General features: G+C 49.3%; 1 protein-coding gene across 6 annotated transcripts in view; it reads left to right on the plus strand.

Moving 5' to 3' along the window:
- Slc4a5 (solute carrier family 4 member 5) overlaps positions 1 to 26,668 on the plus strand; it is a 100,222-nt gene that overhangs the window by 31,020 nt on the left and 42,534 nt on the right. For 4 of the 6 annotated variants that reach the window (XM_039107330.2, XM_063285798.1, XM_039107331.2 and 1 more), the window contains exons 4-8: positions 4,307 to 4,436; positions 20,568 to 20,728; positions 21,495 to 21,647; positions 22,881 to 22,976; positions 25,492 to 25,547. In XM_039107330.2, the coding sequence (XP_038963258.1) occupies positions 4,307 to 4,436; positions 20,568 to 20,728; positions 21,495 to 21,647; positions 22,881 to 22,976; positions 25,492 to 25,547 (596 nt within the window). Of the gene's footprint in view, positions 1 to 1,068; positions 1,209 to 1,275; positions 1,680 to 4,306; positions 4,437 to 20,567; positions 20,729 to 21,494; positions 21,648 to 22,880; positions 22,977 to 25,491; positions 25,548 to 26,668 lie in introns of those variants that run through there. The other 2 variants (XM_039107333.2, XM_039107332.2) reach the window with 2 other exon arrangements.

Here is a 26,668-nt window from a genome sequence, read left to right on the forward strand (position 1 = left end):
ACCCTGTCTCTGACTTACTGTGTCCTGTACAGGCTGCTTCAGTAGGACTCAGTGGTGGCAAGGGGTGTGTGTGGGAGCACTCTCACAGTGGGGTGTAATCTGTAAGGCCAGGACCCTCCGTGAGGGCACCCCCCGAGATGTCCACTGCTGGGGTCTCTGCAATAGTGACTTTCCTGGGTGCACCACACGAACCTGATCATGTTTCTGTTTCTTTAAATGGGCAGTGGGAGCCAGGCACCATGGTGCACACCTGTAATCCCTGAGCTAGGAGTGTCACAGATTGGAGCTAGACTGACTTCCATAGCTAGATTTAGCTCAGTGAGGGCTGGCCCCATGTTCAAGACCCTGTACCCCCTCAATGAGGCGACAGCAGCAGCAGTGTGCTGGTCTGTGATCTCAGATGCTCTAGACTTCAAACTCATCCTGTGTCTCAGCCCCCTGGAGGCCCATCTCGGCTGCACTTCACCCCCATCTCAAACAGGGCCCTGCTTGATCTTCTAACCTCAAATGAAAATGTGTCAGGACCCAGTCACGGGTCAGTATGTAGCCTGGGGAAGGGGGCACGCTGTGGAAGGAGGCACCAGCTCTCTCTATCCAGCTCACCCACACCAGGGCTTTCTGAGGTCTCCCCGTTTTCATCTGTGAACTGAAGGCTTGCACTTCACCACCTGAGTTTGTAGCACTGTTGCCTCAGAGCCTCTGTGACCTCCATTCAACCTTGCACGTGGTAAGCATTCGCTGAGCCAAACCCCAGATTAGAAGTTTCTCAGAGAACAAAGTAATTCCCCAGTGTGGTTCATACACCACTCCCCCCCCTCCCCCCAACCAGTTCCCTCTGTCCATGGGCTCTCGGAAAACATCCACTCAGTGACAACGTTTGTCATTTTGTCGTAGAAGTGGGTACAAACAGCAAGTCCAGGAATTGGGTTAAAAGTTGTGAAGAGAGCTAATCCAGCCCCAGGTAGAGCCCTCAGCAAACACTTCCCGCCCCCAACAACCCAACATCCACTCCACTCCACTCTCAGCAGTTGCTGAGGCTGTCTTGGCCGAGGCACAGGACCTGCCAGGCTATTACAGCCAGCTCACCCGCCACCAAAATCTTAAGATCTTAAGGAGGCCCTAGGGGGTTGTGTACAAACCCTACTTCCCTGCCTCAGCCTTTATAAAGGAGCCTGAGGAGAGGTGCCCTGCTCTACTGGAGCCTACAGGTCTGTCCCGAAGGTTGGGGCAGGGGCGGGGGAGGGTAGTGGGTGGGGAGCGCGGAGGAGGGGCAGCTCTAAGGGTTCCCTCACAGTCCTCAGCTGCCACCACCCTGCTGCTGTGGAGCACACGAGTTCCTGCTTGAGCTCCATCGCTAAGCCTCCTCTCACCATCATACCTCAGATCCCCCCGCCCCGTTTTCTTCTCATTTGCTCGCTTCTCCCAGGATTTCCAAGAAATCTCTCACACGCATCGCTCTTTCTCTCAAGCCCCAATCCCCCTCCTTCCCTCTCGTCCTTCTCCTGCCCTCCTCCTCCACGCCTCCCTTGCTGCTTAACTGGAAACAAAAGTGAGTTTGTTTTGTGGGGAAGAGGATACTGGAGGAGACTGCAGCCAGGGTAGCAGCCACAGAAACAGGCTGGGGCCAGAGGCAGCACCAACCACCGGAGACTCCAGCGCTCAGCTGTTCCAGGGAGCAGGTACTGCCCAGACGGGCTGGTGCTCGCATAGACCCCTGCCCCGCCTGTGCTTTCTAATCTGCTATCTCCTAAGAATCTGTCCATTTATTTACCTTTCCCTGGCCTTGAAGGATGTGGAAGATTGCAGATTTACAAAATATGGGACAGAGGCCCGAGGAAGGGCATCATCCTGTGTGTGTGATCTGATGTGGCTGGGCTTGGGCGCAGCAGAGCAAAGGGCGCACCAGGCTAGGTCCAGATTGCTGGCGATGGTTTGAACCATACCACCAACCCCGAACTTTAGGCAATCAAGAGCCACCCAAGACTTTTCAACTGGAAATCCACAAGGGCGAATCTACACCTTAGCTGCTGTCAGGATAGGGACGTAGTCCAGTGGTGGAATGCTTGCTAAGAGCAAACAGGTCCTGGGTCCCGTTCCCAGCAAGACAAAACCAAAACGGAGCAGTAACTATTGTACTGATCCCCTAGGGAATTGGTTTGTTTCCTCAGAATCTTCTCCCAATGTGAAGGGAAAAAAGAGAAAATGATGAGGAATTTTTTTGTTCTGTTTTAGGTTGGTTGGTTATTTATTTATTTATTTATTTATTTATGAGACGGGATCTCTCTTTGTAGCCCTGGCTTTCCAGAAATTCACACAGAAGACCAAGCTGGCTTCAACCTCAAAGAGATCCCTCTGTATCTGCCTCCCAGGTGGTAGGATTAAAGTGCTATGCCTATTCAAATGACTCTTTTTAAAGAAAAAAAATTCAACAAACTGGTGAAATAAGTTTAAAACGTAGGAAAATTTCAAACTTAAATATGTTTAAGTCAATGACGTTCATTGTGGATCTGTATCCACAGAGGTTATTAGCACTTTTTTCCTAGGAAAATTGTTTCTACCCTGTGTGGACTGGGTGCTACTCAGAAAACACTGTGGTTCTGGAAGCCCACTGGAAGCTTGCTAGGAATATTTAAAGAGCAGACACGGATGTTGCCTGGCCTTGGATGAGGTGCCCTGAGGCGATGAGGCTGTAGAGGCCGCAGGGGCTGTTAAGCAAGATGCTGAGGAAGGTGAGCAGGGGAAAGATTGTTTTGGCCCGAGAGTGGTTGGCAGCAGGGTACAGACTAGAGAAGAGCCTAGCATGGCTTTATTTCCTCGCAGAAAAGGGATAGAAGCTGAGGAAGATTACAGAGAAGACTAAAGGTCAGGGCTGGCACTGAAGGACACAGGAAGGATGCAGACAAGGCCAAGCAAAAGGTTCCACAATCAGAGGCTTTCTTTCATGGGTGCTAAGCCTGGATCCTGGGATTGGTGGTAAGGGGCAAGAAGGCTCTTCTGCTAAGTCTGTGACACAACCTCATGTGTAAGTGGCAACTGTGTGACTCATGTCCAGGTAGGGTGCACAGGGTGCCTCTACCTCTGGGACTGACGGACACATCAGACAGGAAGATGAGCATGGTCTCATTGGGTCCTTGTCTGGGTGCTGCTGAATGCCTGTGGAGAGGTTAGAAGGTTTGAATAGAGTTCTACAATATACTGGCAATGAAGGACCAACTGATAAATGATTGAAGGCAGAAGTTGGAGAAACTGAAGGGATTCAGAGAAATGGGAAGCTTCATGAGGTTAGTCTATGGACAGTTGGGGGAAGATTGAATCAGGGGCTGACGAGGAAGGAATAGTTTGGAAAACACAGAGGACATGGGAGGAGACAGAGGAGCCCAGGGATGCCTTCAGTCAAGGCACTGATCATCTTTGGGCTCTTGGTGTCCCTGTGGCCGGCTCACTGTGCTGCCGCCACACTGCCCTGCACATTCCAACCACGGGGCATCTATAGCACTCAGGCACACTTCCTTCGGGGTTGTCCAAGTCACGAGTCAAATGCCGTTTTCAGAGGGGCCTTTTGTGATCAGCATACTCTCTATAGCTTCCTGTTTCCGTTGGTTGTTTTCTCCCCCCCCCCCCCGCTCACCACTACCCTAAATGGTCGTTTATGGATTTGATTATTGCTTATTTCCTTTCCTTGCCATAGAGAGCATGTGGCTCATCTTCACAGCTTCATTTCCCAGTACGATGCCTGGCAGAGTAGGCAGCCACTAGACAGTGGGGAGGGGGGGAGTGGAAAGGAGTGAAGAAAGAGGCGCCCTCCTGGGGGATGCGCAGGAGGTGGCTTCTAGCAGGCCACTGGCGAGGAGGCAAGACATCAAGGAAACAGTGTGGAAAGCCCACAGGACACTGCTGCACAGCCTTCCCCGGGACGGGGTCTCCTCATGACCGCAGACTGGCTTGGGACCCAGTGGAGCTACAGAGTGTTCTAGGCTTTTGTGTGGAGTGAAGCTGGGTCAGGGTGGTCCTCATTTCACCTCACCGTTCCCGGATCCCGCTGCTGCTGTGCCTTTGGCCGTTTCCCAGACTTCACTGTCACTAATAAGACCCTGGAATCTACACACAGATCAAATTCTTCCTCACCTCAACGACTAACACCTGCATCTGGTCCAAAGAGACAAGAGTTCAGCTGACCCAGAAGATGGTCTGAGTCTTAGAGAATGGAGAAATACCCTTGCCCGGGTGCCTGCTCCGTTCCTGTGGGCCCTGGGGTCCTCCTGCCCCCTGCTGGCCACTTGCCAACCCAACTCCTTCATTTTCTCAGGGTCTCCAGCTGCTGAGCAGCTACAGGACATCCTGGGGGAGGAAGATGAGGCTCCCAACCCCACCCTCTTCACAGAGATGGACACTCTACAGCATGATGGGGACCAGATGGAGTGGAAGGAATCAGCCAGGTGAGGGGGGGCCCGGGATGGAGGGGGCGTGTCTGGGGCCCAGGCTGGGCTGAGTCTCCTGGTGGGAAAGTGGTGCCACAGCTTGAGTTCTGTGAGGGAGCATCTCCATTGATAAGCACCTTTCCAGCCGCCATTTTTGGTATCTAGAACTGCAAACAATAAGGAGCAAACATAAATGATTGTTACTGTCAAAGACACCTCAAAAGCCGACGGGCTAGCTCAGTCAGCAGAATGCTTGTTTGGAGAAATGGGGACCTGAATTCTGTCTCTAGAAACCATGTAAAGTAAGCTGGCAGTGGTGCTGTGGGATCATAACCTCCATGGCAGCCAGGGGATGAAGATACGCCCACTCCAGGAGCTGTGACCAGCCAGCCTTTTTTAGTCTCTCTAAAAAATGGTGGGCAGAACCAAGAAACGAACTTGTCCTCTCATCTTGAAATATATACCTGCACACACATGTGCACTCTCACACACATGAATAAACACACACACACACACACACACACACACACACACGGAGAGGGAGAGAAGAAAGACAGACAGACAGACAGAGAGAGAGAGAGAGAGAGAGAGAGAGAGAGAGAGAGAGAGAGAATAGTGACCCAGTGACCCTGGAATGGAAGACTATAAGGTCATATATTTTTTTTTAATGTCAAGTGGTTAAACTAAATGCTGTGGAAGGGAATGTTTCAGTCCTACTGGAGTACACAGGGAGGACTTCCTGGAGGAAGAAGGGGCATAAGTCTGAGTGGCAGGGAAAGGTCTAGGCTTGTCATTCTCAGCAGAGTTTGGACAAGCAGAGTGGACCACAGAGGTGGAGCCATGGAAGACAGCAGGAAGGTGTCAGGAGCTGGCTCAGTGGATTAAGTACTAGCTGGGCAGGTGTGAGAACCAGAGCTTGGGCCCCTAGAATCCATGTAAAAGCCAGACAGGAGTAGAGGTCACCTGTAAGCTCAGCACACAAGGGACAGAGACAGAAAACAGACGACCTAGCCTAGCCAGAATCTGAGCGCTGAGTTCTGGGTTAAGGTTTACCTCAATAAATAGAATGGAGAGCAATAGAGGGAGACTTCAGAAGGCAACTTCAGGCCTACACACACACTCATGCACACACACATGCACACACATACACACACATGCACACACTCGTGTATACACACTCATACACACATGCACACACATATACACATGCACACACATACACATTCACGTACACACATTCGTGTATACACACTCATATGCATACACACATGCACACACATACACACATGCACACACTCATGTACACACACTCATACACACATGCACACATATACACTCACTCATGTACACACACATATATACATATGCACGCATACATACATACTTGTGTACACATGTGCACACACTCATACACACATACATGCACACACAAACACAAACATACACACATACATGCACACACATACACACCCACACACTCATATGCACACACATACACACACCCACACACATATACACATGCACACACTCATATACACACTTGCATACATGTACACATGCACACACTCATATACACACTTGTATACATGCAGACTCATACACATGCACTCAGTGCACACTCACACACACATACACATTCACACACACACACACATTCACACACACACTCATACACACATCGCATAAGCATCTGCATGCCCCAAAAAGAGGACACGGAGAGAGAGCTCCACATGTGGAAGGAGAAGGAGGAGGAAATCCATCTAGAAGGTTAGTAGAGCTGCATGGTGAAATCAGGAGTGAGTTGGGTCTGAGTAACATTTGTGCTATGACTCAGACAGAGGGATCTCTGAACCAAACAGAGCAGGTTAGTTGTCGCATGTTCTCTCCCAAACCCAAGAAGCAGGGAGGGAAAGACAGGAACAGGGAGACCCCAAGGCTGCTGAGAGCAGGAAGTGTGCATCTCAGTTTTTGTCCAGGTTCACCCCTCCTTCCTGGAAAACTAATAATTTCGTGTGTGTGTTGTTTCATTTTGTTTTCTGAGACAGGGTTTCTCTGTGTAGCCTTGGCTGACCTGGAACTCACTCTGTAGACCAGACTGGCCTTAAACTCAAAGATCCACCTGCCTTTGCCTCCTAAGTGCTGGGATTAAAGGCATGAGCCACCACTGCCTGACAATAATAATATTTTAACCTCTATCCAGGTGAGATATGTGTAGGTGAGTGTCTTGAGGCACACATACACGTGTGTGTGTGTGTGTGTGTGTGTGTGTGTGTGTGTGTGTGTGAGATCAGGAGTCTTTTTTTTTTCTTTTGCTCTCTCTGGGCTAGGGTCTCTCTCTTGTATCCAGAGTTTACCTATTCAGCTAGTCTGGCCAGGTTGGCTCTCCAGCTCGCTCTACCTCCCCTCCCCTGAGACAATTGAGATGTCACACTTGCCTGGCTTTTACATGGTGCTGGAGATCTGGTCCCCACACCTGAACAGCAAACACTTGACCCGCTGAGCCATCTCTCCATGCAGGAAAAAACATTTTGATTTTTTTTTTTCTATTCTTTTTTTCGGAGCTGGGGACCGAACCCAGGGCCTTGCGCTTGCTAGGCAAGCGCTCTACCACTGAGCTAAATCCCCAACCCCACCATTTTGATTTTATTAAATTAAAATCCAGGCCATGGCTGCGGACCAGTTGGTAAAGTAGTGCCTAGCACACAAGGTCTTCATAGTGCAATACTCCAGTCGTGGAAGCACGCCACTGGAACCCCAGCATGGAGGATGTGGAGGCAGGAAAACCAGACATTCAAGGTCCTCCTCAACTGTGTAGTCTGTTTAAGGCCGGCATGGAATGCCTGAGACTCTGTCTCAAGAAACAAAACAAAACATGATCAAATTAGGATTAAATCAACTAATTTCTATAGAGAGAAATTAGACACTAAAGCAGTAGTTCTTAACATGACTAATGCTGAGACCCTTTAATACCCTTTAATACATGTTGTAGTGACCCAGAGCTATAAAATTATTTTCACTGCTACTTCTTAACTGTAATTTTCCTACTGTTACGAATTGTAGTATAAATATTCGCTCTGCAGGATATCTGATATTCCTGACCCTTGTAAAAACACATAAACTAACTCCCAGTGGTGCCCAGGACAGGGTCTGCATGGGACTCTGACCGGGAGTCTGGTGGCTCCCTCCACAGTCTGGATAGTTGCTAGGCAAAGGGAAGAGGATATTTCCACACCCTCAGATCTTTTTGCCCCTTCTCTGATGCAGAGGCATCTGGAATAAGGACCATTAAGAGGAATAACGTCCTGTGGGCCTAAGGGAGGACCCAACCAATAAGGTTCACAGCCCACAGCCTGCAGTTCTACCCAATCCCCCCATGCAGGCCCAAGAGCCTCTTCTCATCCATGACTCACTGAACTCCAATGTGCTAAGACTGCAGGCTCACCCCATTCAAGCCCCACAATGACCCTGAGAAGGGCAGAGCTGAAATCTGGCTTCATAGATGGGGTGAGGTACAGAAGGATTTAGTTTGTCAAGGACCAGAGATACAGGAAGTCAAGTCTAGATGGTCCCCCTAGGCCTGTCTGACCCTCCAGCTTGAGGTCTCTAGGCCTTTGCTATGCTCTCCCAAGCCTATTAGCCATCCCCTCCCAAGCTCTCCAACCCCCCACCCCCAGCCCGTTGGGGACTCTGTTTTGGCTTCCAGAGGAAGACACAGGGCCGAAGCCAATTCTTTTGGAGTTGGAGCTAAATACTGACAACTGCAGAGCTTGGAGCGACTAACTAGGGCTCACAAGATGGGAAAGGACCCTTCAGATGACCAGAGCTCAGCCTGCAGTACTGTGAGGGGTTTGACAGCTCTGAGAGGGAGGGGTCTGAGCCCAGTCTGCACCAGGCAGTCTCCTCTACTCAAGGTGTGTGACTAGAGAAGAAAGCTTTAAAACGACCTTCTCGGAGGCCCAGAGAGACAGGCTGCCTTCTCCCCTCCCTGGGCAGAGAGAGTACTCAGCCAAAGCCCCAGCCTTCTTCCCTGGCAGCTTGTACCTTCAATTCCGGCACTCCTGAGGCAGACCAGATTGATCTCTGCGAGTTCAAGGCCAGCCTGGTTAACACCTTAGCAAGCTCCAGGCAAATTAGGACTACACAGTGGTACCCTGTAGTAAAAACAAGTGAACTAAAAACAATACTAAAAAGACCAACAACAACTTAAAGGAGCAAGCAAGCAAGCAAACAAAAAACCCCAAAACAACCAATCAACCAAAACCAAACAACCAGAAAAAACAAAAGTAGACATGCTTGGTCAGGCCTGCCTGGGATTTGTCACTCCATCTCAGGAATGGCTAGCATTCCTCCCAGCTAACAGGCTGTGGGACCCATGTCAGCAAAGCCAGAAGTCTCAGAAGTTTCCAGAACCAAAGAGCCAGCAAATCCCAGTGGATTCTGGGCCGCTGTGGAGTAACAGAAGACACCTGAAGGCATCTCTTACAGACCCCATGCCCTGGCATTAAAGAGCTAATCATACATCAAAGAGAGTGGGGGAGGGGTCACTTTCATAAAAGTATTTAATTTGTTGCTTGCTTTATTGAGTTAGGAGCTTAAGAGGGTGAAAATCTCAAATCCGCAAGGAATTTTCCCTGGCGGTGCTTTGTCAGGGGTTATTAGTTTCGGGGACATTTCGGCCGCTTGAAGGAGTCACTGCTGTGTAGGTTTAAGTGGCTTTTTGAGCTCTGCTGAGCCTTGCCCCGTGCACATAATCAGGACTGTATGTGCCATGGCGCTTCTGATGTGATCGATGGTGGAAGGCCAGGCCGTTAATAAGATAGACTGTTATTAATTCTGTCTCTGGCATTCCGACGTGGCAGTCTGGCTGGCTGTTCCCTGATGATGACCTTGTCTGAGGGAGCGCTGAATCACGTGAAGTAGGAGTGACCCCCCCCCCATTTTATGAGCAAATAATTTACCCCAAATCCCAAACGTTCTCAAACTGACACCTGCCTGACTGAAAGAGAAGGGGCTGGAAGGAGAACGGTCCAGGTTGGAAGCCGCCCAAGAGTGGAGGGCCCTTCAGGGTTACTCAGGAGCAACCAGAGCTTAACGCTCAAGAGCCTTGAAGACCAGCTCTAGATCCAAGCCACTCTGGCCTCCACTCAGCAGCCCAAGAGCAAGAACTTGCCAGAAGGCTCTTATGAGATACATATGCTCTGACATGCAAAGAGCCAAGAGGTGCATGAGAAGTGGGCCAGCTTAGTTGAGTTGGAGCGTTTGCTCTCTTCTTTTTGACAGTGTCTCCTATAGCCCAGGCTAGCCTCAAACTTGTTCTGTGGCTAAGAAGGATAATTTTGGAGTCTTGCTCCTCCTGCTGCCTGGTGTACATGGTGCTGGGGGTTGAGCCCAGGATTTCATGCAGGTTAGGCAAGCCCTTTATCAACTGAACTCCTTCCCTTGTCCCAGGTCAGGACACTTTCAAAAGTTCTGAATGGTTCTCCACGTGTCAGCAGGATGGGGTGACTGGGGCTTCCCACTGCAGTCTTGAACCTGCTGTCACTTAGGATCTTGCATAAAGTTCTTTTAGAACGATTTCCCTTCTCGGTGTGGGGCAGAAAGCTTCTCCAGCTCCTGGGGTCAGCTTTACAGGGCCAGAACTATCCCCCATCACCCCTGCGCTTTATAAATTAGGGTAGGAAGCTAAGGTCTCTCAGTGTGGAAGTCAACGAACTTCATTCATTCACTCAAGTAATATCTACTAAGTTGTTACTGACCATAAGCCTTGAGCCAAGACATTTCAAAATGGAGCATGGCAGATGCTGTCACTGTTCACTTGGCGTCAGTGCCGTGAGGCACGAAGTCACCTAAGGGGATAGATGCTTAGAAATGAGGGCTGTGTGAATGAATGCATAGAGGCTTGAGAGGGTCAAGGAAGGCTCCCAGGAGAAAGGGTGTGCACACCAAGATGGGAGGGTGGGTCAGAGTTAGCATAGCAAAGATAGGCAGTGAGGGAGGGGTCCCTGGAGCACGGCTGGGGCGTAGCCTGATATTACTTAGCATGTACCTCACGCATGAATGTGGTTTTCAGGGTTGTTTGTCTAAAGACCAAGATGGGCAGGAAAGGCCTGGGCTTAGGTTCCTTGTGGAGGGATAATAGGGCAGGACTCTCAGCACCTGCCGTGCTCCATGGGCAAGACTGTCAGTAGATCCCACGCTGTGGAACTGAGGAGTCTGGGCTTGATGCTGAGAGTTGGGGGACCCGAAAGGGTTTATGGGAAAAGGCAGAGGTCGGTAGGTCAGACAGACCATTGGGTTTTAGTGCTGAGAAGAGATCAAAGGGAAAGGCTTGGGCTGGGGAGACGGCTCAGTGGGGAAGCACAGTTGATCACTTGGACAACTCTCCTGAGGGGCCTGTCCAAGAGCCGAAGTCTCAGGAGCAGAGCGCAGGATTAAGGGAAGTCTTTGCTCAGCTTTTTAAAAAGTTGTTTATTTTCAAGACAAAGTCCAGGCTGACCTTGAGTTTACTATGTAGCAGAGGATGACCTTGAACTTCTAGAGAGCTGAGGTTAAGGTGTGGGCCACCCTAACATGTGCAGACAGTGTGCTTGCGTGATTATACAAGCTCCTGTGTGTGGGCATGCACAGGTACATGTGTGTGTGTGTGTGTGTGTGTGTGTGTGTGTGTGTGTGTGTGTGTGTAGGTCAGAGGTCAAAGTTGGGTGTCTTTCTCAATTGCTCTCCGCCTTATCTTTGAGGGCTCTCTCGCTGAACCTGGGCTTCACCAATTGACCAGGCTGGCTAGCGGCAGCTCCAGAGATCTGCCTATGTCTCTTCTGCTACCTTTACCCCAACCCTGGGGTTACAGGTGCACACCTCCACCAGACTTCTTCCATTGGATCCCAGCTTGTGCGGCATCTCTCCAGCCCACCACACCCAGATTTTTATGCAGTACCAAGGACTAAAGCCCTCCCTTACAGGCTGAGCGAGCACACGGTCAGCTAAGCCCTTCCCAACCCCCATGCAACTGTTCATGCACCGTTCATCAAGAAGGAAGCCCAGGGCCTTGCGTATGCTATGCCACCACTGACCCGTGGCCTCAGCTTTGGCTTTTGTCTTTAGGATGAGACATGTGAGCCTCACGGATGCTGACAGAAATGGGAGAGAAGAAAGAACGGCTTCCGGGGGCAGAAGGCTGAGGCAGGCTTGCTAGTCACAGGCCCTAGGTCAGGTGGGGCTCCCAGCAGGTTTGAGGAAGGAGGGGTTGAACAGTGTTATGGAGGGGTTTGGGGCTGCTGTATCCAGGGCAGTGGGTCCAGGCCTGTGCCTGTTGTGTTTCTTAACAGTAGAGTCAAGCATGGAGATTTGAGGTCAGGTGAAGATTTCCACAGTTGTTTGCTTCACCTTAGCTGACCCAATGGTCTGAACGCTGAAGGTTGATGTTTTTCCACCTGGAATTGAACCTCTTCTTCTTTCACTAACGCGCGCGCTCGGACACACACACACACACACACACACACACACACACACACACACACACCCTGAAGTTTATGGTGAGCAAGCAGGAAAATAGGAGTGAGCATGTTCAAGTACATGCATGCGTGCCAGAGGTCAACTTGTGGTGGCATTTTCCACTTTGTATGTTTGGGTTTTCCTTTATCTGTTTGTATGTGTGCACGTCTAGGAGAAGAGCACCCCTGTGCTATGGCACATGTGCAGGGGTCAGAAGGTGATTTCTTGGTGGCGAACACCTTTACTTACTGAGTCGTCTTGCCCACTCCTCCTTGCTTTCTGAGCTATTTTGTCTTGCTGGCCCGGGACCTGCTAACATAGCTAGTCAGACTAGCCTGAAGTCCCCAGGCATCTGCTCATCTCTGCCCCCACCACGGGATTGCCATCCCATGCCACCCAGGCTCTCAAGATGCTTCACGTTACCTTAGTGACAGCCTCCTTCTTTTGTTCTAAAACACAGCTGTTTGGACCCTTGAGAAAATTAAAATGAGCAAGTTCTGAATTTACCCTCAGACTACTAGCACAGGTGGATACTGGGGAGCTTTTTCTGTTAAAGGCTAGGATGAAAATTCCTTGGGCTTTTGGTTCACAAACATTCCCTTCTCTAATCACCTCCTCTCCCTCCTCTTTTTCCTCTTCCTTCTCTTCCTCCTCCTCAGCAAAGTTTTAAATATGTAACAAAACGCAGGCCTGTGGTGGTTCAGCTGTCAAAAGTACTGGGCAGGTGACCTGAAGGGCTCACATAAAGGCTGGGTGTGGTAGGGTAGGGTGTGGCATCTGTAATCCCAGCACCCCAATGGGATGGGAGAGGGAGATTGCAGAACCAGAAGCTCCTGGGGCAGCTAGCCCGGAATAGCCAGCACAGCCACCGAAATGGGCTAGCCCCTGTCTCAACAAGGCAGAAGGCGAGAACCAACTTTTGAAAGTTATTCTCTGACTTCTACATGTGTGTGTGTGTGTGTGTGTGTGTGTGTGTGTGTGTGTTACACCATTTGTATGCCCAGCACTCACAGAGGCCAGAAGAGAGCATCAGAGCCCCTGAAACTGGAGTTACGAGTGCTTCAAGCCTCCATATGGAAAGATGGGAATCGAACCATGTTCTTATCCACTGACCCATCTCTCCAGCCCCTAGAAACTATTCCACTTGAGCTGACCATATGGAAACAGGTTGCAAGTACTCCTAGCTCAAGGGGCCTTGTTTTCTGACTCTTGACTTAGTGTAAAAGGCAGGTGTGTGCTCAAATACAGCATAGCTGAAACCCAGGGTAGCATGCGTAAAGTTTGAGAAAACAGGTTCCTCTGTCAAAAGACTTGCACTCAGACCCTGTCTCTGGTGAGCTGCCTGATACTTTGGGGAGGGCAGAGTAATGCACGTCACACAGGAAGCAGGGCGTCTAGCACCTAGAAAGTGCTTGGTAAGTTCTAACCATTGTCTTTATTAGTAAGCACTCTCGAAGGAGAGGTGTTTGTCCACCCTGGGCTCCTGAGAGGCCTCACATAGAGAAGTGACCCTGGCCTGACCCAGGAGAGTAAAGGGAGAGGCTGTGAAAATGAAGATCCGGAAGGAGACAGTGCAAATTAGAGTCGGAGGGAGCCCAACGAGCTCGTGATTGACAGACCCCTGGGAAGACATAACCCCCATGGATGTAGACAAGAGGAATCAAAGAGGTACAGTCCCCAGAGCCTTCCCCTGAAAGACCCAGTCCAGATTGGCCAGTCGCTTTGTCTGATGGCTCTGTTGTGGCTTGTGTATGACAAAGTGGACCCCTCTCCTGAGCCAGGTCTGTGAACAGGACATTCCACTCCCCACAGCCACAGTCACTTCTTAGGAGAGGGTGGCTCTCCAAGAATTCCCAAATGGAGACATCACCAAAGCCTTGCCAAGGTTCTTAGGCAAATATAAAGGAAGACTGAATTACAGGGACTCAGGTAACCATGGCAGGAGGAAAGTGGGTTCGTTCCAGAACAGTCTAAGCAGGAGGGCCCCGTCAGTCTGGTCCTGGTCTCAGACACATCTTATCTTCAGAGATGGAGGTTCCTTACCCTGAATCTATGAAACATAATCACTTAGCCATCGTGTCTCATTTTGACGCTATACTGAACGTCCTGATGATAACGTGACCATCCTAGTAGGTCTACCAAGGAGAGAACGAAAGGGCGGGAGGGCGAGAGGCTTCTACAAATCCTGCTGTAAGATAAGCTGGCCGTTAGGTTTACACCTCAGCTCTTGGGAAGCTGGTCCTTACTGGTCATCAGCTTTGTATCTGATCAGCCCTGGGAACCTAAAAAAGATGGAGTTCTGAACCTAGACGAAAGTGTTATCCCAAGAGGCCAGTGAAGCTGTCTGGTGCTCATCCGCCTCTCCTGTGCTGTCTGAACTCACGCCTGTCAACACTTCAGCCACGGCTCTTTTTTTTTTTTTTAAAGATTTATTTATTTCATGTATATGAGCACACTGTAGCTGACTTCAGACACACCAGAAGAGGGTATCAGATCCCATTACAGATGGTTGTGAGCCACCATGTGGTTGCTGGGAATTGAACTCAGGACCTCTGGAAGAGCAGCCAGTCTCTTACTCTCTGAGCCATCTCTCCAGCCCCAGCCACGGCTCTTACATGCTCTATTTCAAACGCACTGCCGGGTTTGGGTGACAAACCGTGGGTGTGTGTTTAGAATGGTTGTAGAAATCATGTGCTCTATTTCACACACCTGCCTTCATTCATATGCTTTTTAAAAAATTATATTTTATTTATTTATATGTCTGTGTGTGCGTGCATACGTATGTGCATGGGGTGTGTGTGCATGAGTGTGTGTGTGTGTATGTATGTATGTATGTGTGTGTGCATGGGGTATGTGTGCATGAGTATGTGTGTATGTGTGTGTGTGTGTGCACGCATGTGTTGCAGACTGCATGTAAAGGACAAAGCACGCCTATGGGCGTCTGTTCTCTCTCTCCCTCTCTTCCATGTGGGTTCAGAGGACTGAACTCAGGAGCAAGGACCTATTCCTCCTGAGCCATCTTATCGACCCTCTGTGATTTTATGTAGCATGAGTTTGTCACGTAAACTGAGAAAGTAAAACAGAATTTGCATACCTGTTCCATTCTTTACATTTCTTTTTTTTTTTTTTTTTTTTTTGGTTCTTTTTTTCAGAGCTGGGGACCGAACCCAGGGCCTTGCGCTTCCTAGGCAAGCGCTCTACCACTGAGTTAAATCCCCAACCCCTACATTTCTTTTAAAATTGGATTTATTGGTTTTGTTTTCTGTGTGTTTTGCCTATACGTACGTATTTGTACCACATGTATGGTCGATGTCCCCAGAGGTCAGAAGAGGGCATTGGATTCCCTGGAGCTGGAATTAAAGATGGTTGTGAGCCACCTTGTGGGTGCTGGGAATCAAACCTGGGTCCTAATGAAAAATATAAGTGCTCTTAACTGCTGAGCCATCTCTCCAGCTCCGGGTATTAAAATTATTCGCTGCTCTTCCAGAAGACCCAGGCTCCATTCTCACTGCCCATAACAAAGGCAGACAGCTGTCTCTAACTAACCCCAGTCCCGGGCATCTGACCTCTTCCGGCCTCTGCAGGCACTGCACACGTGTGCTGCCCTTATTCTGTGCACGCAGGCAAAACACTCAAACACACAAAGGACATAAATAAATTGCTTTTTAAAAAAAATATGTCTGGGGTTGGGGATTTAGCTCAGTGGTAGAGCGCTTGCCTAGGAAGCACAAGGTCCTGGGTTCGGTCCCCAGCTCCGAAAAAAAGAACCAAAAAAAAAAAAAAAATGTCTGTTACACAGGACTATTGAGAAGGCCCAGCGGATAAAGGGGCCTGGTGCCAAATCTGAAAGCCTGAGTTCATTCCCTAGGGCCTACATGGTTGAAGGAGAGAGCCCGCTCCTGAGATTTGTCCTCTGACTCCCACAAGGACACCGTGGCATTCTCATGACGACGAAATTACACACGCATAAATATCCCAAATTTTAAAAAGCATTTAAGTGGATTAGAAATGGGCCTTAGACAGACACTGTTAAAGTTGCCTGTAGACGTTAGGCTTCGGGCTGAGAAAATTACAGAATAAAGTCAGGAGGTGACACAGAGTGACCGCAGCAGGGGCATGAACTGGCATGAACTTCATGTATCCTAGGTGAGTAAAGTTAAGTTAAGTTCATGTACTAAAGCAGCCAGCTGTGGCACAAACATATGGAACTATCGCTTAGAGTTCAGGAACATCTTCAGCAAGTTTAAGGCCAGCCTTGGCTACAAAATAAAAATCAAACAAACAAAAAGAAACAAAGGAAAAATTCACACGAGTATATACCTTCTCTTTTAAAACTATTTTTATCTTTTACTTATGAGTATGGGAGAGTAGATTTGAGCACATGCATGCAGGTGCCCAGAGTTTGAACTATGGGCAGAGTGTGAGCCTCCTGACACAGGTGTTGGGAGCTGAGGTCAGATACTCTGTAAGAGCGGCACATGTCCTCAACCACTGAGCCACCTCGACAACACTAAACATAATTCTTTACTTTTTAAGATTGACTTGATTTTATATGTATAAGTGTTTTGCTTGCCTGCATGTGCTACCATGCACATGCAGTGTCCTCAGAGGCACGAGGGGGCACTGAATCCCCTGGAAGTGCGTTATGAACAATGGTGGACTGCCACTTGGGTCCGGGGTCCAGAACCTGGGTCCTTTGCAAGAGCAGTGGGTGCTCTTAACTGCTGACCTGTGACTCCAGCCTGACCAGTATGTTTCTTATAGTAACAGATGTTTAGAATCAACACAGCCTGAGCATCAGATATTGTGTTTTATTGCACAAAATGCTTTCATAGTGTCACTGTGGCAGGACATAGCTGCGATCCCAGCCCTTAGAAAGCTGAAGTAGCAGGGTCACAAGTTCAAGGCCAACCTAGGCTACAGTTCTAGACAAACTTGGGCTACATAGGGGGCTGTCTGAGAGTTAATATTGCTGTGATAAAACACCATGATTAAAAGCAACTTGGGGAGAAAGGGGTTTTGTTTGTTTGTTTGTTTGTTTGGCTTACACCTCCACACCACTCTTTATCATTGAAGGAAGTCAGGACAGGAACTCAAGCAAGGCAGGAACATGGGAGACAGAAACCGATGCCTAGGCCATAGAAGGGTGCTGCTTACTGGTTTGCTCTTCATGGCTTGCTCAGCCTTTAAAAACAAACAAACAAAAAAGAACCCCAAACCACCAGCCCAGGGATGGCACCACCCACAGTGTGCTAAGCCTTCCCCCATCAATCACTAATTAAGAACATGCCCTAGAGACTTGCCTATAACCAGCTCTTACAGAGGCATTTTCTTAACCGAGTTTCCCTCCTCTCTGATGACTTCAACCTGTATCAAGCTGACATAAAAACCAGCCAGTACGGGGCTGGGGATTTGGCTCAGTGGTAGAGCACTTGCCTAGTAAGCGCAAGGCCCTGGGTTCGGTTCTTGGCTCCGAAAAAAAAGAACCAAAAAAAAAAAAAAAAACAAAAAAAAAACAGCCAGTACAGTGTCCTTATATTAGAAACAAAACAAAAGACAAATTCCACAGAGGGGACAGCTCAGTTGGTAGACGGCTCGTCGAGTGGGCAGGGGGCGCACATAAACAGATCCCATGGAGCTGAAGTTCCAGACGGTCGTGGGCCGCCATGTAGGTGCTGGGAATCGAACCCTAGCTCTCTGTAAGCGCAGTCAGTGCTCTGCACGGTCCAGCTTCTCTTTAAATAACACTGATGTCTGACTCCCAGTGCTCTGATTTGGGTGCGCTCAGTCTGCGTGGGATTCAGCCTGGATGGTGTGGCTCAGGCCGGCCTCACACTCAGCTATGCAGCTGGGGATGACTTCAAACTTCCTGGCTTACATTATTTTAAAATGCGTATGCGTGTGCCCGGGCACTTACATGATGCAGAGCAGAAGCTGACTCTATGGAGCTGGTTTCTTCCTTACATCTTTCTGTGGGTTCCAGGGATCAAACCCAGATCACTAGACTCTTGGCAGACACTCTTACCCACTGGACCCTATGGCCATCCAACCCTGAATTTCTGATCTTCCTACTTCTACTTTCTACTTCCCAAGTGCCTGTACCATCATGCTGGTTGTCGTTTTGTTGTTGTTTGACATAGGGTCTCACTATGTAGCCTGGGCTAGCTTGAAAGTCACTATGTAGACTAGGCTGGCCTCCACACGCAGAGATGCCTCCGACTCCGACTCTGCCTCAGGCTGGGATTAAAGTTGTGCACCAATGTACCTGGCCAGACTGGGTCGTTTTCTACGTGGTGCTCAGGGAGCAAACACAGCTAGGAAGGACAGCACTCTATTGTCTGAACCGTACAGCCCCAGCACCAAGGGCTTTTAGCCCTTTCTAGACCTTCCTCTGGGATAGCGTCTTCCCAGGCCTGGAAGCCTGGACTGTACCTGGTGGCTAGCTCCGGAACACAGGCCGGATCAGCGATCAGCAGCAACCAGCCTGTCTCAGATACCAGTTGAAGAAAAGGCCTCAGATCCTGACCTCCCCTCTGTGTGGCAGAGAGCTGCTTTCTGGAACATGTGACCCTTTAAGGTTCTGTTTAGAGAGAAGTGGCACCTGGCTCCTGCCTCTGGCATGCACGGAAGTGGATCAGGACTGGATGAAATACCGAAAAGTCTTTTTCCAACTCAGAGATTTCCTTTCTGCTTGACCTGCTTCTCTGACTCTAATTTGTGCCTTTTAAAGCCAAGCATGGTATAAAGGTTGCTTTGCAGTAAATTGTGTGGGATTACATGAATTGTTCCATCAGGCATACACAAGCGGTAAGCCTGGCTTTGGTCAGAATCTTCAGAAAGAGCTGTGCCTTTATTCAGTTTAGAAAGTATTTAAGCATTTGGGTTATAGGAAGTTCAAAGTTCATGAAAGTACTGTGCATCGGAATGGAGCTCCAGGTATCCATCACCCAGCTCTCAACCCTTGCGAAACTCACGGCCAATATCAAGGTCCCACACGCCCTGTCTTGACATAAACGAGGTCATGTCAGTACAAGTTCCAACTGCCATGTCTTTACACATATAAATGCTTAACGTGTGCCTCTAAGAGCTGAAGGGGTTTGCAACCCCATAGGAAGAACAACACTATCAACCAATCAGATCCCACCAGAGCTCCCAGGGACTAAACCACCAACCAGTGAGTACACATGGAGGGACCCATGGCTCCAGTCACATATGTAGCAGAGGATGGCATTGTCCAGCATCAATAGGAGGAAAAGCCCTTGGTCCTACGAAGGCTCGTTTCCCCAGTGTAGGGGAATGCCAGGGTGTTGAGGTTGGAGTGGGTGGGTGGGAGTGGGAGCATGCTCATAGAAGCAGGGGGAGGGGAAGGGGGGATGGGACAGGGGGCAGAGGGCATAACATTTGAAATGTAAATACATGAAGTATCCAAGAAAAATAAAATTTAAAAAATATGTGCCTCTAAAAATAAGAACACCTTAAATTTTTTTACATTTATTTATTATTTTCATATGCATCGAATACATGTATGCTTGATGAGTTCAGAGGAGAGCATCAAGGCCCTCGGATGGGTATGAGCTGACACACGGGGTCTAGTCACCAAATCTCCCGGTACATTACTTTTCTTTGAACTTGGTCAATGTCTGTCTCAAAACAAGAAGATGAAGGGGCTGGAGACATGGTTAAAAGCATAGGCTGCGGGGTTGGGGATTTAGCTCAGTGGTAGAGCGCTTGCCTAGCAAGCACAAGGCCCTGGGTTCAGTCCCCAGCTCTGAAAAAAAGAAAAAAGAAAAAAAAAAAGCATAGGCTGCTTTATAGTTTGGTTCCTAGAGAGTACACAGTGGCTCACAATCAATCATCTGTAATCCTAGTTCCAGGGAATCTGATGCCCTCCACTGACCTTTGTGGACACTTCATACACACAATGTGCAGATGGACAGGCAAACACACATATACACAAAGTGATAAATCTTTAAAAACAGCAACAACCTGTGGCTTTCATGTGCACCAGTGTGCATGCCTGTGCGCACAACATATACACATGTGTGCATGCAATCTGAGTTCAGCCGTATGTGGTAATGTGTCCCTGTGATCCCAGTGCCTGGGAGGTGAGGGGAAGTGTTGGTTGTGAGTTCGACACTAGCCTGGGTTAGAGAGAATGCTCAGCAGGAAGAGGTGATTGCTGACAAGTCTAACGACGACTACCTTTGATCCCTGAAACCCACATGGTAGAAGGAAAAACACCAAAAGCTGGAAACTTGAAGCATACTGCACAGCCTGCAGGCAGCTCAACAGATTGGAGAGTGTCTCTTCCAAGTGATTCAGTTAGTGTAAACCTCTTCAGGCAGCTCAGCTGTTTTTTTCTTCTTTCATGCAGTTTGGCTTCTCTGAAAGTCTTCTCTGTAGCTCAACTCTGCTTATCTGAGAGGGATTCTCAACTTTTATTGCTTACTCTGGCAGGGAGGGGCCTAGTGAGTCTGATCAGTTTCAGGGACTTCCTAAAGCTATTTTGAGTTGTTTACCTTCTTGTTGAAGGAGGTTCCTACAGGATAGAATGCTTCAATCTCAGAGGAAACTGCCAGCAACACTACTGAATTGACCAGGAATAGGTTTCCACCTGAGGGCACTGACCATACTGAGCCCCATTCTTACTTTATCCAGGTGGATAAAATTTGAAGAAAAGGTAGAGGAAGGAGGAGAACGCTGGAGCAAGCCCCATGTGTCCACGCTGTCCCTGCACAGCCTCTTTGAGCTCCGCACTTGCCTGCAGACAGGGACGGTGCTGCTGGATCTGGACAGTGGCTCTCTACCACAGATCATAGGTGAGTCCAGGACATCTCTGCTGTGGTCCCCGAAAACCAGGGCAATTTCCCCAACCTCATGTCAACCTGCAAGTCTGTATGACTGGCCATCTCAACACTTGCCTGATTCTGCAGGATTTTGACTCTGGCACTGTCCCAACTGCTTCTAGTTTCCACACTATGCATATCGCCAACAGAGCATCCCTGAGATGTAGCTCAACAAGGTGGTAGACAGGGAGAGGGGCTCCTCGGATGGGCAGAGTGGCATTGCCATAGCAACTTGTTTCTTTTCAGAGGAAAATGGACTCTCTTTCTTCTTTTGAAAACTAGCTCCCTCTTAATGGAGTGTCAGTCAAGGAGGTGGCTTGTCTCTTTGTCCCTAAACATCCCTATGAGTTTTAGTCTACCTAGTACATTTGATACGACTATAACTATTTCTTTTCTAAAAAAATAATTCATTTGGGGGATGAAAATCATTTAACACAGCACCTTTTTGCTTCCTGGTGCACTTTCATAGGTCTTATTTAAAGCATGTTTCACAACAGGGATGGAAAGAACAGAGACTTCTGTCCACACACGCACACACCGGAGACATATGCGCAACCTTATACACGAAGATGTTGGGGTTGGCAGTCCTGACTGTCAGTGGTAAAGCCACAGGACTGTTTTCAAATCCCTGATCCCTTTGCTAATTCTCAGCCCCACTAATAGCCCAGAAGAAGTGAGGCCTCAAAGCCCTGGGCTCTTTCTCTTCCACATGGGCCCAACTTGTTTGTTTTTCCTCCAGATGATGTCATTGAGAAGCAGATAGAGGGTGGACTTCTGCGACCAGAGCTCCGGGAAAGGGTCAGCTACGTGCTCCTGAGGAAGCATCGCCACCAAACCAAGAAGCCCATCCACCGTTCCCTTGCAGACATTGGGAAGTCGGTTTCTACTACGAGTGAGTAGGACTGCTTGCTGGTGGGCACAGGGCATGTGACCAGGTGACCAGGTGATCCCACTTTGGGGGCTGGAAGTATATGGCTTCATGATCCTGAAGAAAGTCCAAGGGTCTGGGGTCTCCTCCAGTCTCCACTTCTGGAAGTCCTAAGGGACCCCAACCATACTCCATGTTGCTCCTGACACCAGAACACAGTAGTTCCTAGGAACGGTTGGCTCATAGCCCGTACTGCACATTGCAATGGCTTGAGACCTTCAAGTGTGTCCTAATGCCTGGGAGAGCAGTTGTTCTGGAGTGCTTTCTGGGAAAGGGGGCAGGCCAGAATCTCCCAGCACATAGCACCAGGGAATGCCTAGAGGGATGGCTTGCTTAGGAAAGAGTTTTCCACTAAACCAAGAGAAGCCAGAAATCTCTGCAGAGGGTGGGGCACATGAAAATGGTGGGAGTGTTGAGGTCACCTCAAGTGTGCCAGGGCTTGTATACCATTCTAGCTAGCAAAGCCTGGGGCCGGGTGGGGAGAGAAGATTATTCACTCTAGGCCTCTGAAGGCCCTAGGCTTGGCAAACCCAGCAGACAAACAAAGGAGCCCCAGGTAGCAGAATCAGAGGTGAAGGTAGGTCGTCTGCTGCACACCCAGTCAGCTTAGCCAATCGCGTATTCTATCTCCTTTTCTTTTTTTTTTTTTCTTTTTTTTTCTTTTTTTTTCTTTTTTTTTCAGAGCTGAGGACCGAGCCCAGGGCCTTGCGCTTGCTAGGCAAGTGCTCTACCACTGAGCTAAATCCCCAACCCTTCTTTTGTTTTTAAAGAATTATTTATTTTTTTTATGTATGTGAGTACACTGTAGCTGTCTTCAGACACACCAGAAGAGGGCATCGGATCTCATTACAGATGGTTATGAGCCTCCTTGTGGTTGCTGGGAATTGAACTCAGAACCTTAAGAGCAGTCAGTGCTCTTCACCACTGAGCTATCTCTCTAGCCCTCCATCTCCTTTTCAACTGTATGAATATTTCCCAGGGTTTTCGGGAGGATCAGCCAATGCTCTTAACCCCCGAGCCGTCTCTCCTGCCCCATTCCTGTGCACTCTTATACCCGCTATTCCCTTAAACATTCCTAGAAGGGGAGATGTGTAGCGACTCCGTTTAGTTGAAGTGACTGTGCAGTCATTGTGCTAGCCAGAGACACTGCAGCCTCGAAGATGCCAGCTACTTGCCTTCTTGCCCCCCACCCCCCAGATCGCAGCTCTGCCCGGAGCCCCTCAGCAGGCCCAACTCTGCACCACTCCACCGAGGACCTGAGGATTCGGCAAAGCACCAGCTATGGTCATCTGTGTGAGTGTTCTCTGCCAATCAGGGGCAGCAGCACGCTGGCTGTGATGTCCGGGGAATGTCCACATGTCCAGGGAATGTCCACATGTCCAGGGAATGTCCACATGTCCAGGGAATGTCCACATGTCCAGGGAATGTCCACATGTCCGTGATGGTAGAGCTGAGGGTCTAGCTTGCTTAAGACATCAGCAGGAGAAACCAGATTTCCCCCTAAACCTAGGCTTGCCCCTGGGCCTGGTTCGCCACTGTAGTATTCCTGGTCCTTGCCAGACAGAGCACAACCAAGTTCTGGCGTCATCAGCCCTGATCGCACGTCCTAGGTGCTTTGATTTCAGGCAAAACTCTTGTTCTCCCTAACTTCATCATTTTCTCCTGTTTTCTGGTGAGAACCCTTCCTTCCTAGTAACAGCAGCAAGGGCAGGGCTCGGGGATGGAGGTGCAGCTCAGTAGTAGAGAGCTTGCATGTTTAAAGCACCCCGTTTGATTTGCAGCACCACAAAAGACACAAGCAAATTAAGACAGAAACCTTGCTGGGTGCCGTGGCTCAGGCAGGATTGCCACAAATTCGAGGCTAGCCTGGGCTACATAGTGAAATTCCAGGCCAGCCTGCGCTATATAGTGAGACTGTCTCAATACAAACAATAACAATAATAAACAAACCAAGTGACAGCAACCTAAAACATACACCGAAGTCCTTTCCCAAGAACACCTGAGACACCCACTCATCACCACGAAGAAGAAACATGAGTGTGATCGTTAGCAATGATCGGAGGATTGTGAGGTCAAAGGTCACAGCCTTTCCCAAGCTCATCTGTGGTGAATAGTCAGGGGCGTGGGCACAGCGGCACATGCTATAATATCAGTGCTTTGGGGTTGGCAGCAGGAGGTTTGAGGATTTGGAGGTGGGGGCGGGGAGAGCTGCCCACCAGTGTGTCTTGCACAGCAGTTACCTGCCTCGTCACCTTCCCTATGTGAGATTGCCCTTATTTCTTGTAATGGCCACTAGGGGGCGGTGGTCAGTAGCAGAAAGTTGCTGTGGAAAAAAGCTCTGTTCAGCCTGTCCTGTGTATGAAGACCCTCTTGTCTAGCAATGCTCAATGGTTACCCCCAGACAAGAGTCGTGAGGAAGTGACTATTGCTCTGGGTGAACGTGATCATATGTAGCCCAGGTACACAGCGTCCCTAAGGTGGCCCAGTACAGAGAGGAGGAAAACCCAGGGCACAGACAGCAGTTGAGAGAGGAAAGAACTCAGCTCACCAAGAGCATAAGGCTTAGGGTCAGACACAAAAAGGCCTGGTATTTCCAGTAAAAAACCCCAAAGACATGACTCTGAAGGTAAGGGGAACCCCGAAGATCCAAAATCCATCAAATTTTTATCTGAGAAAGAGTTACCAGGCTGGGTAGGCATTCAGGAGTGGAGGGGTAAGAAGGAAATAGGAGGTAACAACTGGTAGGATGTAGGAGGCAAGGAGGAAGGAGGAGCCAAGACTGCATCCCAGGAAGCCAAGAGGCCAACGGGTGGGATGGAGGGAGTGCTGAGTGGGTGGAATGAATTGTGGGGAGTGGGTGGGTTAGGGTTGACTTGTGGACGATAATGCGGTATCAGATGAGGCAGCCCCAATATTCTAAGCTTAGAAGAGAGAAGAACCTTGAGAACTGTGCCCCCTCTCTGTTTCTCTCTTCCTGTATCCTCCCTCCCTCCCTCTGTCTCTGTCTCTCTCCTCCCCTCCCTCTCTTTCTTTGTCTCTGTCTCTCTTTGTGTCTCTGTCTCTGTCTCTTTGTCTGTCTGTCTGTCTCTCTCTCTCCCACACACACACATACACACAGAGACAGACAGACAGACAGACAGTCACAGTGGAAGCCATGGTGATTGACGGGGATGGAGTAGGAGAAGCTTCTGAGACAAAATCCCTTGGAGTGTCAAGCCGAAGAGGATCCTGGGAAGTGAGTGGAGAGGAGCGGTGTTCTAGAAGTAGGGCAGGGCTATGGCTGAGCATGCCCACTGGACTACACTGCTAATGGGAAGTGAGAATGGCTTCCAGAGGAGGGGGCGATTGACAATTCAGTTCATGTGTTGTCCCTGTCTCCACAACTCAGCCAGCCTTCTCTATAAAGACTTTCATGGGTTCACAAAGCTAGAGGTGAAACTGGTCTCTCTCACCAAGTTCCAGCCCAGTGGTACATCATCTGAAAATACATCGCTATGTCTCTTCCCATCCGGCACAGAGCTGTGTCTGGAGTAGGCATCTTGGTGAGGCCTAAGGAGGTGGGGCCAAAGGCTAGAGGAGAGCATGCTATAGTTTGAAGAATGATTAGGAAGCAGCAGGACCTAGAGGTTAGCTTCAAGCACACTGCCCTTGAGGGGAAGGAAAATGAGGATGCCTGCTCATGGGCTGCAGGACTGAGGGAAGGAAGGCTTCCTGTGGTTCTGAGAGGTCATAGAGGTTCAGGGCCAAGAGCAAAGAGCTGGCAGGAGCCTGGCTTCCCCTGATAGTCTTGCTTTCCTTTCTCTCCTAGGTCATGCCCAGAGTAGAAGCATGAATGACATCTCCCATACCCCAAACACAGACCAGGTAGGAGAGCTCTGCCCTAGACTGTGAAGGCAGGCAGGGAAGGAGGAGCCTTTAGATGCACAGGCAGAGAGACCTTGAAAACCTCTCTCCCACAAGGGAACAGAAATCCCCAGAACTAAGAACTTATAAGTAACCTTCCCTAGGACATTTTCATCATCAGATGACTCTGGAGATGTGAAGTCATAAAGACAGAAGGTGGACTAGTTTGAGCAGAGGACTTGTCTGGTACACTAGAGCCGGTCACTCCATCTGTTTCTTGCCCTGGACAGCTGATAGCCAGTGGCACTGGAGAGGGAACCTGAAAGCATGGGAGCGTCCAGCACGCTTGGAGACTGGTCCAGACAGTCCTATGAGTAAGGAAGCAGGGCAAAGGGCAGACAGACCCAGGAACAGACTTCTCTTCACCACCCAAGGTGAAGGCCTGGAGGGAGGGCTAGGCAGCTGAGCACTGCATGCTAAGAGCTATGTCTGTTCCAACAAGGAAACTGCAGGTGAGGGAAGGCTAGGTTCAGCAAGCCCAGGGCTCTTCTCTGACTGTGTGGTTCATACAACAGGGGAGTGTTTTAAGGTCTACTCAATGACTGGATCCTACATCTATGAATTGGTCTCTTGAAAATTTCTGTGGAAAGTGGGAGAGAGAGAGACAGAGAGAGAGAGACAGAGAGAGAGAGACAGAGAGAGAGAGACAGAGAGAGAAAGAGACACAGAGAGAGAGACAGAGACAGAGAAAGAGAGTGAGAGGAGAGAGAGACAGAGAGAGAAAGAGACAGAGAGACACAGAGAGAAAGAGACAGAGAGAGAGACAGAGAGAGAAAGAGATAGAGACAGAGAGAGAGACAGAGAAAGAGACAGAGAGAGAGAGACAGAGAGAGAGAGAGAGAGAGAGAACGTGCACACTTGAGATATCAGAAGAGGGCATCAGATCTCCTGGAGCTGTAGTTAAAGGCAGTTGTGAACTGTTTGCCTGGGTGCTGGGAATAGAACTCTGGCCCTCCATAAGAGCAGCAAGGGATCTTGACCACTTACTCATCTCTCCGGCCCCTAGGGGGATTTTGTTCTTATTCATTTTTAGTTTTTCAAGACAGGGTTTCTCTGTAGCCCTGGGTTTCCTGAGATTAGCT

This window comes from Rattus norvegicus, chromosome 4 (assembly GCF_036323735.1).
Source record: "Rattus norvegicus strain BN/NHsdMcwi chromosome 4, GRCr8, whole genome shotgun sequence".
NCBI classification, from domain to species: Eukaryota; Metazoa; Chordata; class Mammalia; order Rodentia; family Muridae; genus Rattus; species Rattus norvegicus.